At 47.7% G+C, this 12,971-nt stretch overlaps 1 protein-coding gene across 3 annotated transcripts in view; it reads left to right on the top strand.

The window, feature by feature from the left end:
• Positions 1 to 12,971, top strand: part of LOC105490107 (TBC1 domain family member 8) — a 131,972-nt gene that overhangs the window by 92,238 nt on the left and 26,763 nt on the right. For all 3 annotated transcript variants that reach the window (XM_071077251.1, XM_071077252.1, XM_071077253.1), the window contains exons 6-8: positions 9,188 to 9,395; positions 10,921 to 11,115; positions 11,864 to 12,040. In XM_071077251.1, the coding sequence (XP_070933352.1) occupies positions 9,188 to 9,395; positions 10,921 to 11,115; positions 11,864 to 12,040 (580 nt within the window). The remainder of the gene's footprint in view (positions 1 to 9,187; positions 9,396 to 10,920; positions 11,116 to 11,863; positions 12,041 to 12,971) is intronic.

Consider the following 12,971-nt stretch of genomic DNA (forward strand, 5'->3'; position numbering starts at 1 on the left):
GTCTGCCTTGGCCCCCCAAAGTGCCAGGATTACAGGTGCGAGCCACTGTGCCCAGCTGACATTTTGTCTTTTCACAGGAAATTACTTTGTAGAAAACATTTTCAGGACAGCTGGACCTATTTTTGGTGCCACTTTGTCATCAGAAATACGCCTCTCTAATAGTGTCAGTCAGTACGCTACGTGGTTTATTTGCCACAAATTGATACTAATCCTAGAGACTTGTGAGGTAGTTGTTTGAATTGTTTGTTGCTTTAAGGAAGTTCAACTTTAGTATCCAAAGTTTTTATTTTGAATTTTTAAAGAACCACTAGTTATTTTTTATCATCTTGGTGCAAAAGTAATTAGAAGTAGAGTGATCTTAGTGTCTAGCAATTCCAGTTCTGGGTATGTACACTAAAGAACTGAAAGCAGGGGCTTGGAGCTCTTTGTATGCCCATGTTTGCAGCAGCATTATTCACAATCACCAAAAGGTAGAAGCAGCCTGAGTGTCCAGCAAGAGATGAAAGCCATCAGCAAAATGTGAGCTGCACAATGGAATATTACTCAGCCTTGAAAAGGAAGGAAATCCTGACACACGCTACCACATGGATGAACCTTGAGGACATTATGTTGAGTGAAATAAGTTGCAAAAAGACCAATACTGATATTAAAACGTGATTTTTCTGAGCTTTAGTCTTCCATACTTGGCCTGGATGATATGCTGCTAAGTTCCTTCAAAGCTCTAAAGTTAGTGTCCAGTAATAATATAAAGAAAGTGTTTTTTTTTAAAAGACTGATTATTCTTTAAATCCATACACTGTCCTCTGTCTTTTCTCAATGTGTGGGGTAGAGAGTGTCCCTTCATTCGTGGCCTGTCATGGCGGCATGCTGAGGGTTTGATGTGTTCTGAAAGAATTCAAAGCCCCTTCCTGCTGTGTCCATTTGTTTTAAACAGATCACGTGTAGTCATGAGTGAGGTAAAATCAAACACAAGTGCTCTTGATTTTTTAGGTTAAGATTCCAAGGAATTTCCCATGGTTTTGTGTCACCTCTGATAATCTGAGATGGAGGGTGAGGGGGTGCTTGTTGCCCCCTGTGAAAGGACACGCTTGGGGCCGTGTCCTTTGGGGTTTGGACTCTGTACCTCTCAGCCCCAGGCCCCGTGATGGTCTCTCTGGCTCCATCTTAGGAGCACCTGTTTTAAAAGCAAGACAGTCCAGTACAGTAGGTGCCCTGCCCTCCTGTATTTCTTCAAATGCCTCTGCAGTCGTTGGTATCTGAGTTCTTTTAGTGCAGCTTACAAAGATATCTTAAAAATGGAAAAGTCACAGTTGCAGGAAGCCCCAAAGCAACAAGCCTGGGTTGCATGAGTTGCTAGAGGGCTCACAGGAGCGCCATGTAAAGCTCCTCCCCGTCTCCCTGTGTGTGCGGGGCGTGTGGGCGTGTGAGTGCAGCCGTGTAGTTGCAGGAGTCGGAGGCCTGCTAGCAGCTCCTCTGGCCAGCCCCACGGCGCTGGGATTTCAAGTGATCCCTCACAAATCTACTGATATCCCAGTACAGCTCCACTTCCCGGTGTGGTGGTTTTGGTTTTGGGTAGAAGGGAGGCAAGAATACATTGAAGGTCTGTAGCACCAAATCCCTTGTGGTACGAGAACCGGTTTTGGAGAAAAGCTATCAGTTGGCAGCCTTCATTTACATTCCAGAATTCAGGGAGATTCTCCAAGACATTCCCCGTCTGTCTTCTGCCCTGGGAAGTATCAGAAAGAAGAGGGGACAGGAAAGGCTAAAAAGGGCCTGGTGTTGGCCAGCGCCGAGCTGCCAGGGTTCCTGCAGGTGCGTGGGGTTGGCCCTGTGGTGGGGCTGCAGGCTTCTGGGCCAAATTGTTGACTGCAGGTTCAGCAGCTTTCTCAAAAAGTGAAAGGCATGTACCTTGCCTCCCAACTCCTGGCCAGTTCTCGTTTGTAGCGTTTGTCATGGAGATGTGGGCCTGCGGGTATAAACAGGTAATGACTCAGTCTTCTTGAAGCCCTGCCAGGAGAGCCCAGGTTTGGAAGCTGAGGAAAACAGTCTCTTCACGCTTGCTCCCTGGCTCTCTCTGGTTGGTCCTTCCTCCCCTCCCCTCCCCTCCCCTCCCCTCCCCTTCCCTCCCCTCCCCTTCCCTCCCCTCCCCTTCCCTTCCCTTCCCTTCCCAGATAATGGCTGCAGAAAGGTGCCCTTGGGGTCACGAGCTGGGTGAGCCTCAGGTTGCCAGTTAGTCACGATCGCCATGTGTGGCCACTCCAGCAGGACTTACGGCCCCAGTGCGGAGCTGCTTGTAGCTCCCCTGGGAGCAGGAAGGGTCAGGGTGCGTTGTTACCCCCGGTTGACTGGGCTGGTTGGAGTTGCCAGGCGTGGGAGTCACCCGGCTCAGCCCTCACAGGACGCAGGGCAGGCCCTGGGCCAGGGATCCCCACATCATAGCCGCAGAGTCCAAGAGGGCAGAGTGACTGAGGAGCTGCCCACAGAGGGAACAGAGGGAGGGAAGTGGAAAGGAAAAAAGGTGATAGATCCTGAAATCTCAAAACAGAAGAGATATATCCTGAAGTTGGAAATGGTGGGGTGAAAAAAAGTGGATTCAGCTATTTTTTGTCGGGGAGGGTGGTTGGAGAGTGATGGGCTTCATTAAATCGAATTACAGTCTGTTTCGACTGGCTGGAGATGCTGGAGGAGAGCTGAATTAAAGCAGTGTAGTAAATGGAGACTGTTTCCCACGAGGTGGGCTGTTTCTGCTGGTCTAGAAAGATGAATAGCGGCTGCCCAGAGGCAGGTGTCCTCAGCAGGGAACCCTGGTCCCCCTTGGCTTGTCTGGTTCTGAACTTCTTGGTCTGGCTAGATTTGCAGACCCTCTTTGGCCTTCCCCTTTTCCCCCCTCCCCCCACTCTCCCTTTTCTTGCTCTTCTCCCTCAGCTCCCACTAGGACCACTTCTGTGTAATTTATTTGACTTATCATCCCTCTGATTCTAGCTCGAGTCCTCCTCTGCCTCAGAGTCCTCTTGGCCCACTTAGGACATCTCCCAGGGGCTCCTGCAGCCTGACACCCCCACCTTACAAGAGAAGGCCCACGTCTCACCCTCTACAACCCCAGTCCCCAAGCTGCTCTGTGGTTGTCAGTGGGCTGGCTTAGGTGCTTCTGTCTAGAACAGGATGGGAAGAAGAGGACGGAGGGAGGAGCCTTTTTCTGAGGGTCAGAGAGCCTTACAGATGCTGTGTGTTGTCAGGGTCCTGGTCTCTTAGGGGCTCAGTGCAGACACATTTCCAAAGGAGTGAGGGGCCGTTCGTACCATCCGCCTGTGCTGGCGCCTGACAGGTGAGCCTAGTGGCCGTGGGCTGCCGTGTACCTTAGCAGCCACATGGCAGCTTCATCCACATTTCCTTAGGACTCCTGAGGGGTCACAGAAGAAAGGTATTCTGAGTGAACACACATTTGAGAAATGAAATGTTTTGTATACAGACTTGGGCTTTGAGAAAAAGCACATGGATCTGGCCTCATTTTTAGATTCAAGAAATTCTTGAATCTTGAAAGCTTGATATTTTCCTGATGTGATTTAATTAATTAATTAATTAGAGGGGGATGTGGAGTACAGTGGCGTGATTTCAGCTCACTGTAGCCTCCACATCCCAGGTTCAAGCGATTCTCCTGCCTCAGCCTCCTTTGTAGCTGGGATTATAAGTGCGCACGACCACGCTGGCTAATTTTTGTATTTTTAGTAGAAATGGGGTTTTGCCATGTTGGCCAGGCTGGTCTCGAACTCCTGGTTTCAAGTGATCCTCTCACCTCGGCCTCCCAAAGTGCTGGGATTACAGGCGGGAGCCACCTCCCGGCCATGGGTCTCTGGGCAGGGGAACGGGGGGACGCATCACGTAGAGCCACTGGAAATCCTTGTGTGCTCTTTTATGAGGCAAACTTACCATAGAGGACCAAGTTTGCCCTCCCTTACCCAAGAAAGCAGGAGCCATGGCTCTTGACTTTCTGTCTGGTGCACACATGGGAAGTCTCTGCATGCTGAGCATGGGAGAGCCAAGCTGCCCCGGCCTGTCACGCAGCCTGAGTTTGGGGAAGTGTTAAGCCTGGAAGTAAAGTTAAGCCTGCTGACACACAGTAGGCTCTCACATGTGGGCTGAATGACCAGAGGGAGCGAGAGGTGGCATGTAACTCAGACAGGGTTCTTCCCAAAGCATTCTAGTGGGTGGATGGGGGGGGAGAGAGAGAGAGAAAGGGAAACCTATTTTGCTACATCTTTACCAAAAGTAGGAGAGACAAATATAATTCTGGATTTGCAGAGAAATAAAAGAATATACCTTCTTGGGTCCTCTTAGGGATTAAGCTGAATTTTTTAAAGAATGTGTAACTAGTCTCGAATCTTCTGCATAGTTGTCATGCATTATTGCACATATTAATTTTAGCTTCAACAACAAATCTGATGTTTGTTGTTCCAGAGTCGGGTTGACCCCTATTTATTCCCTGCTTATTTACAGTCTCATCAATGGCATGTGTTAAGATAGGGTGGTTGGGCCAGGCGTGGTGGCTCACGCCTGTAATCCCAGCACTTTGGGAGGCCGAGGCAGGTGGATCACGAGGTCAGGAGTTCGAGACCAGCCTGGCCAATATGGCGAAACCCCATCTCTACTAAAAATACAAAACTTAGTTGGGCATGATGGTGGGCACCTGTAATCCCAGCTATCTGGGAGGCTGAGACAAGAGAATCCCATGAACCCAGGATGCAGAGGTTTCAGTGAGCCAAGATTACACCACAGCACTCCACAGAGTGGAGAGCACAGCACAAAACAGAGTGCAATTGTGTCTCAAAAAGAAAAAAGGTGATTGGTGGCACCTTTTCTGGCTAGTCTTAGCTGTAGCTCTCTCTTAGAGTGATTGCTGTGGCCTCTGTGTGTAGGCACTGGAGGGTAGATGTAGCTGGGGTAGCTAGGATAGTCTCCATCCTCATAGGGGTGCTTCTGCAGTGACCTACAGGCTTGTGTGGCCACCTTCTGAATGTCAGATCGTCACCATTGTCTGTTCTTTTCTATGGAGGAAAAGTGAAGGCACTTAGGAAGTACTGGAAAGTCTGAGAAGCACGCTGTGACCAGTGGCTTTGTTTTTGATGGTGTTCAGTAAAAGGAGTTGATATATTTAGCATCAAAACTAACATCTGCTTTGAAACAGACCTAAAGGATAGGATGGTCTTGTTCTGAACTTCATAAAGAACTGATTTCTCATCTTTTCAAAGTCACTATATCTTCATCTCAGTTATGCTGGAAATTTAACTATCTTGTATGTAACACATATTTAACGAATGGTGAAATTGGAAGACAACTTTCTAGTAGGGAGGAAGGAAACTAACTCAGATCTTAGGAAAGTCCCCCCTGCTACTTACTTTTTCGTAACTTGAGGTTTCTGGTCTCTGGCTACCCAAATGTGCAAAAGACAGATGTCTACATGGAAAGCTAGGAAAGCCCTGAAAGGGGAATGGAGACTGTGTGCAGCGTGCCCAGGCTGCTCTGAAGCCACAGAGAGAGAAGCCGATTGAACTGAGGGAGCAGCAGGTGCACTGTGTAGAACAAAATGGTTTAGTTGCCTCGGATACCGGAACACCTTTCTTCTTCTTCTTCTTCTTCTTTTTTTTTTTTTGAGACAGAGTTTCGTTCTTGTTGCCCAGGCTGGAGTGCAGTGGCGTGATCTTGGCTCACTGCAACCTCCGCCTCCCGGGTTTAAGCGATTCTCCTGCCTCAGCCTCCCGAGCGGCTGGGATTACAGGCGCCCGCCACCACGCCCAGCTAATGTTTGTATTTTTAGTAGAAACGGGGTTTCACCATGTTGGCCAGGCTGGTCTCAAACTCCTGACCTCGTGATCTGCCCAGCTCGGCCTCCCAAAGTGCTGGGATTACAGGTGTGAACCACCATGCTCAGCCTGAAACACCTTATTCTTAATTTGAGGGATTCGGTGCAAAATAAATGTAAATATAAGTCCTCCCACACTTCTGGTGGCTCAGTGCAAGCTTCTGTGATTTGAATACTCCCCATGTGTTCACTTTGACTTCAACCATGTCCTAAGGGGAAAGAGATGCCCTGCTAGAAAGGAAGGCTGACAGGTGAACTCACTGGCGACTAGAACCACGTTTGTGAGATACTTGCAGGGAGTAAGGGTTGATTTTATTTTCATCAAAGCCAACATGGCCAGCATGCTCTGAGGACAAGGGTGGAAGTTTTCCAATTTAAATGCATGGGACATAGTCAGCTTGGGGAACTTGGGGTCCTCTTGAGGGGCCTTGCCTTCCATTCTTGCAGTGTGTGAACTGGTAGAGCGTTCATAGTGCCTTTCCTGTGTTCTCCCAGCTCCTCTCTGGAGTCAGCTCAGGCGCCCATGGGAACAGTAGTCCATGTTGTATCGGGCACTTAAGGAACTGCAGCTTTGGCCCCAGGAACTGGACCCATTGTGGTCTGTAGAATTTAATTTCTCTGTGTGTCCAGAGGACTTTCTGGGCATGTATGTGTCTTCTCTTTTTGAGGGCTTGATAGTAAATTCCATGGATTGTGCCATCTCTGTGTGACAGCTGCTGCTTGTAAAGCAGATGTGTGATGGTGGACATGAGACCTAGAAGGGGCTGCAGAAAAGGCATGTGTCTGAGAGCCCAGCCTGGCCATGGTTGAGGTGAGATCATATCTCCGGGGCCTCACAACCAGATCGTGCCTGAAAAGCTCACTTGAGCTGTGTGTAGCCAATTCCAGAGTTGAGAGTTTACTATCTTGCATTTATGGCATTTATGTAACATTTTAAAAAATTGTACTTTCCCCTAAAGAAAATAGCTAAAGTTGTTTTTTAAAGCTAATATGGTGGTCATGTAGAAAATGTCAGCAAAATAAAATTGGAAAGTGGAAGTCCCACTACACAAAGACAGTCACTATTAACACTTGAGATAAAGTCCTTGTACACATCCCTGTCTGGAAATTTTAAGGTATTTATGTAAAGTTAGGATCATACTGTAGGTACTATGCCTAATTTTTCTTTTACTATGTTGTGGGCATCATTTTAGATTCACAGGGATCCCTTGAAGCAGAGAATTCAGACATTATTCCCATTTTGTAGCAATCAAAATGAGATACAGAGAGTCTCATTCGGGGTTACAGAGTACATAAGCAAGCCAAGAATTCATATTCCTGACTTCAAGCGAGTGCTAATTTCATCCTTATATTTATAAGGAACTTTATAAAGTGCAAGAGAAAAATCTTTCCCTCTCTCTGTTGGAATTCCCCCTTACTAGAATTTTGCAGTATGACATAAATTGATCAGTATTTCCAAACATTGTGATTTGGCTGCTTTCTTTACTGGTTTTAGAGCCAGAAATCAGGATGTGTGGAGTTGCCTGGGGGTTAGGATCCTGCTTTCCTCATCAGCATTCTCTCTTGTCAATACTGATGTGATGCATGAGCCACTGCACCCGACCTGGATTCTTAAAATATATTTTTAAAAAAGATAATAACTCATGTTTATTGATTACTTACTGTGTGTCAGATACGCATCTAAACATTTTTTCTTTTTTTTTTTTTCAGTTGGGGTCTCACTCTGTCACCCAGGCTAGAGTGCAGTGGTGCGATCTCGGCTCACTGCAACCTCTTATCCCCTGGGCTCAAGTGATGCTTTCATCTTGGCCACTGGGGTAGCTGGGACTACAGGTGTGAACCAACACACCCAGCTAATGTTTGTATTTTTTTGTAGAGACGGGGTTTTGCCATGTTGTCCAGGCTGGTCTCAAACTCCTAAGCTCAAGTGATCCACCTGCCACGGCCTCCCAAAGTGCTGAGATTACAGACATGAGCCACCGTGCCTGGCCGCATTAAATTTTTTAATTATTTTTTTGAGATTTAATTTATATACCATGTAATTGTTATACATCCTTTGAAAGTGTACCATTCAGTGGTTTTTACGATACTCACAGAGTTGTGCAACTATCACCACAATCAATTTTAGAACATTTCATCACCCCAAAAAGAAACCATGTACCCAGGAGCAGTCACTTCCCGTTTCTCTCTCTTCCCCCAAGCCCTGAGCAATCACTAATCTATTTTCTGTCTCTAGAGATTTTGCTTATTCTGGATATTTCATTTAAATGGAATCAGGCAGTATGTCGTCTTTTTGTGTCTGGTTTATTTCACTCAGTATGATATGTTTAAGGTTCATCTCTGTTGTGGCACACATGAGTACTTCATTTTTTACGGCTGAACAATACTTGATTGTATGGATACGCTACATTGTGATTATCCATTTATCAGTTAATGGACATTTGGGTTATTTCTACCTTTTGGTTATAAACAATGCTGCTAAGAACATTCGTGTGCAAGGCATACATTTTCAATTCTCTTGGGTATATCTGCCTAGGAGTGGAATTTCTTGGTCAAGTGTTAAGTCTGCTTTTAGCCTTTTGCGGAGCTTCCAGAGTGTTTACCAACATGACTGCACCATGTTAATTCCCATCAGCAGTGCAGTAGGGTTCCAGTTTCCCCACATCCTCCTCACCACTTGTTATCAAACTTTTTGAAACTTGGATTCTTAAGCAATTGTTTTTCTGGTAATTCTCAGTGTTACTCAAACCAGGAAGGAATGCTTATTTGGCCTGTGAGTTTATTAAATTACTTCTGTGCAGAGGCAACACGTCTGCTCTGTGTCCTTGTTCTGAAGGTTGGCCGTGCAGTTAGAATGTGGGATGCCCACGTGCACCAGCACAGGACGTGCATGGTGCCTTTTTGTATTCACTTAAATACAAATTGTGCCAGTGGCTTTAAAAGTATTTTCTTGGCTGGGCGCGGTGGGTCACGCCTGTAATCCCAGCCCTTTGGGAGGCTGAGGTGGGCGGATCACCTGAGCTCAGGAGTTTGAGACCAGTCTGAGCAAGATGGCAAACCCCATCTTTACTATAAATACAAAAATTAGCTGGGCGTGGTGGCGCGTGCCTGTAATCCCAGCTACTTGGGAGGCTGAGGCAGGACAATCACTTGTACCAGTGAGGTGGAGGTTGTAGTGAGCCGAGATCGTGCCACTGCACTCCATCCTGGGTGACAGAGAGAGACTGTCTCAAAAATAAAATGAAACAAAAAAGTAGAAGTATTTTCTTTGGTAATCTTAGATGTCCATTTACCTTTCCTATCTCTTCTTCTCTCCCTGTCCTTTCGCAGGGATCTGGAAGCCAGAGCACAGAATGAGTTCTTCCGGGCTTTCTTCAGGTTGCCGAGGAAGGAGAAGCTGCACGCGGTTGTGGACTGCTCGCTCTGGACGCCGTTCAGTCGCTGTCACACCGCGGGGCGGATGTTCACCTCTGACAGCTACATCTGCTTTGCCAGCAGAGAAGACGGCTGCTGTAAGATCGTCCTGCCACTCAGAGAGGTAGACCGGCCCTACTGTCTGCTTCCTGAAGCGGCCTTTTGTTGTTTGAACCCAAGGTTGCTCGCTGTGAGATGGAGTGTGGGAGGGGAAGTTCACACGGCACGGCTTTGCCATCTACAGATGGATGACTACAAGGCTGGGCTTCTTGAGGGAGGCATGGCCTGAACTGGACCATTACCCATTCGGCCGTTACTTTTTCTGCTCTTGCTATGGCATCCTGAAATTTGCTAACAAGTGACTGCTGAAAACAAGGGACTCTAACCTCTACATTATTGATAGAGCTGTTATTAAAAAGTGCGTGCCTGGCAATTAAAGATTTTTCCAGCAGCTCCTAGGAATGAATCCTCCCCTTTCACTCACCAAAAAAAAAAAGAAAGGGAAAAAAAAGCAACCTACAAAAAGCATCACCTTTTAAAAATAAATGGTAAATTGACTGGCTTTTATATGCTCCTGGAACTTCAGTTAAAAATTCTGAAATGCTTCCTTTGACAGGGATCAGGTCCCTTCTTCCTATAAAATACTGCAGTTCTCTTTCCGGAAATGGGGGCTCAGATTATGTTCAGACTGAACAGCTCAGTCCTTTGGCTTCAGGGCAGCAACTCTGGTGAGATGGTACCCACAACTCTGTTTACACGTCAGGACCTCCAGATTCTTCTTTCTGATAAAAAACGTTCTGAGCATTATTCTTTGGAAAAACTCAAAACTCTTATTTTTTTCTTTTTTTTAGAGAGGAGGGTCTCACTGTATTGTCCAGGCCGGTCTCGAACTCCTGGGCTCAATCGATCCTCCCACTTGGCCTCTGACAATGCTGGGATTACTCCTTGTGGTCTCCTGCCTCCATGTTGTTATTCTGTAGTAGATGTCTTCATTTTACAAATATTTTTACTTATTAATGGAGCAAGAAATCTAGAGGCCAATTTACGTGCTTCAAAAATTTATTTTGGTGATGTGTACCTAACCAGAAATGACATTTTAACCATTTTAAGTGTATGGCTCAGTGGCATTAAGTACGTTCACATTGTTGTGCAACCATCAGCACCATCCATCTCCAGAACTCTTTCATCACTGACAACGGAAACACTGTCCCCATAAAACAACTCCCCTCTTCCCCTTCCCTCAGCCCCTAGCAACCATCCTTCGACTTCCCATCTCTATGAATTTCACTCCTCCGGGTACCTCATACAAGTGGATTCATACAGGATTTGTGACTGGCCTTGTTCACTTAGCATAATGCCCTCGGGGCTCATCCATACCAGAGCGTCTGTCTGAATCCCCCTCCTCTTCAAGGCTGGGTCATACTCCGTTGTGTGGATAGACCACACTTTGTTATGCAGTCGCCCCTTGATGCAGCCTTGCACAGCCTCCCCTTGTGGCGGGGGTGAGCAGTGCCACTTTCTCACCTTTGCATCATCTCCTTTCTGCAGTCATTGTGCCTTGCCCTGTGTTTCGGGACATCTTCTGCATATGTAATAACATGCCTGCCTTCCTCCCTCCCTGCTGTCCCTGCATGTTGCCTCTGGTGCAGGTGGTGAGCATCGAGAAGATGGAGGACACAAGCCTGCTGCCGCACCCCATCATCGTCAGCATCAGAAGCAAGGTGGCCTTCCAGTTCATCGAACTCCGGGACCGAGACAGCCTGGTGGAGGCGTTGCTTGTGAGGTTGAAGCAGGTCCATGCCAACCACCCCGTGCACTACGACACCTCTGTGGATGATGACATGGTATGGTCTCTCCGGACCCTGATGATCCCCTTCTTCATGTCTCAGGCCGTGGTCTCCAAAGGGGAGTACACATGAGGAGACCCATGTGGGGACGAGAAGAATGTGGGGCCTGTGTGTGGTCTGCTGTCATTTCTGATGTGCCGGGCGTCCTGAGAGGGTGTGGGGAATTGCCCCACAGCTTGGAGGGGGTGACGGGGACACCACTCACAGGTGAGAAGGGTTGCTATCCCTGCTCCTGAGGTTCAAGGACGGCCTGATTAGAGGCACATGTAACCTGCTAAAAGAGGAGCTTCGTCGGCCCTGAGGTTGGGTAGCTGCACAGGTGGCCCCGGGGTGACTGGGGCCTGGTCTCCTTTCTTCATGTATCTTCTTTTTCTCAACCTCTTTTCACCCAAAGTAGTGATGGGGAGAAAAGGAGGTGCAGCCTCTTTCTACCCCAGGGCTCCTTTCTCAGAATGGCCATCCTCCTGTCCATAAGCTGAGGGGAGGCTGGGCTGCCCATTAGGAACTGCATATGGACCCAGATACGGACCCGGGCTCTGGGGACAGGGACAGCCTCCCCCGGAGCATGAGGTGGGACTGTGTCTTCCTAGGAACCTGTCTGGTCTGGTGTCAGTCTCTCTTCCCCTTGAGTCACTGAAGTCTGCTATGCCCATGCATCTAAAGGCAACACAAAGACTGTCCCCTCGACTAAAGCCATGATTTTCTCCTCTTTTCTCTCTGTCTCTCTATCTCTTTTGCTGTGCAGGCATCACCCGTGTTTCATTCAACAAGCATGTGTGGTGATCACAGGTTTGGGGATCTTGAAATGGTGTCTTCTCAAAGTAGCGAGGAGAGTGAAAAAGAGAAGAGCCCGCTGCTGCACCCCGATGCCCTGGTCACTGCCTTCCAGCAGTCAGGCAGCCAGAGCCCCGACTCCCAAATGGTGGGTGACGCCTGGTGCCCAGGCTGGACCACAGAGCTGAGCCGTGGGCTTGGGGGGTTGCCCAGCTGTTTAAGTCACCATGGAACCTGACACCTGACCTTGGGAAGCTAGCGCTGCTCCTCCCTCTTGTTCTCATGGGTGAAAAGTGAAGAGGGGTCCACTGAGGTGGTCAGAGGACTGAGGGACAGCTCTCCCACCCACCCTTTGGTAACCCTCGGGCAGCTCTCCGCTGTGGGGCCTGGGGAGCTGCCCGCGCGGCCCCTTGGGGGTCCCTTTCCTTCCAGCCAGTGCTGTCTGTGTGCCCCTCATTCCAGCTTTCCTTTTTTTTTTTGTCTTCTGGGAGAAGGGGTCGCCAGTCTTTAGTTTTACTAAACTGGAAGTATTTCTGCTATATTTACTTACAGATTTCCTCTTTGTAGGGAGAACTTGAGGGAAATGTCACGTATAGTCTGGTAAAGATACTGCAAGTTGTGCTTTGAAGTGGGGCCACGGCAGGCAGGGTGCTGCACTGAACCACGAGCACCCGGCAGTGGCCGTGAACCTGTTACCCCGAGCTGATTTTTGGTCACTTAATGGCTCCTGTAAAATCTGTTGTTGGTTTTATTTATCCAAAACTGAGCCTTCTCAAAGTCTTTACACCCGGATCCTTAATTAACTTTTGTTGACAAAACATATGAGAATGTTAAATATATGTATTTATTTCTGCCGTTACTGGAGAATACAGATAATCAAAAGCAAATATAAATACCTTGTTTAAAAGGCACTAAACGTTCCTGCCACCTAGGGGCAATTTCAAGTATTTTCAGTTACCTAGGGAAATGGTATCTTTCTCATTCCTGTTAATGAGAACAATGCAGTTTTTTTCAGGTTTCGGTTTTCCCTCTGGCTGTCAGGAAGCTCAGGGGAAGTTGTGATACCCCTGCACTCCCCT

The sequence above is a fragment of the Macaca nemestrina genome, chromosome 13 (assembly GCF_043159975.1).
Source record: "Macaca nemestrina isolate mMacNem1 chromosome 13, mMacNem.hap1, whole genome shotgun sequence".
In the NCBI taxonomy this organism is placed as follows: domain Eukaryota; kingdom Metazoa; phylum Chordata; class Mammalia; order Primates; family Cercopithecidae; genus Macaca; species Macaca nemestrina.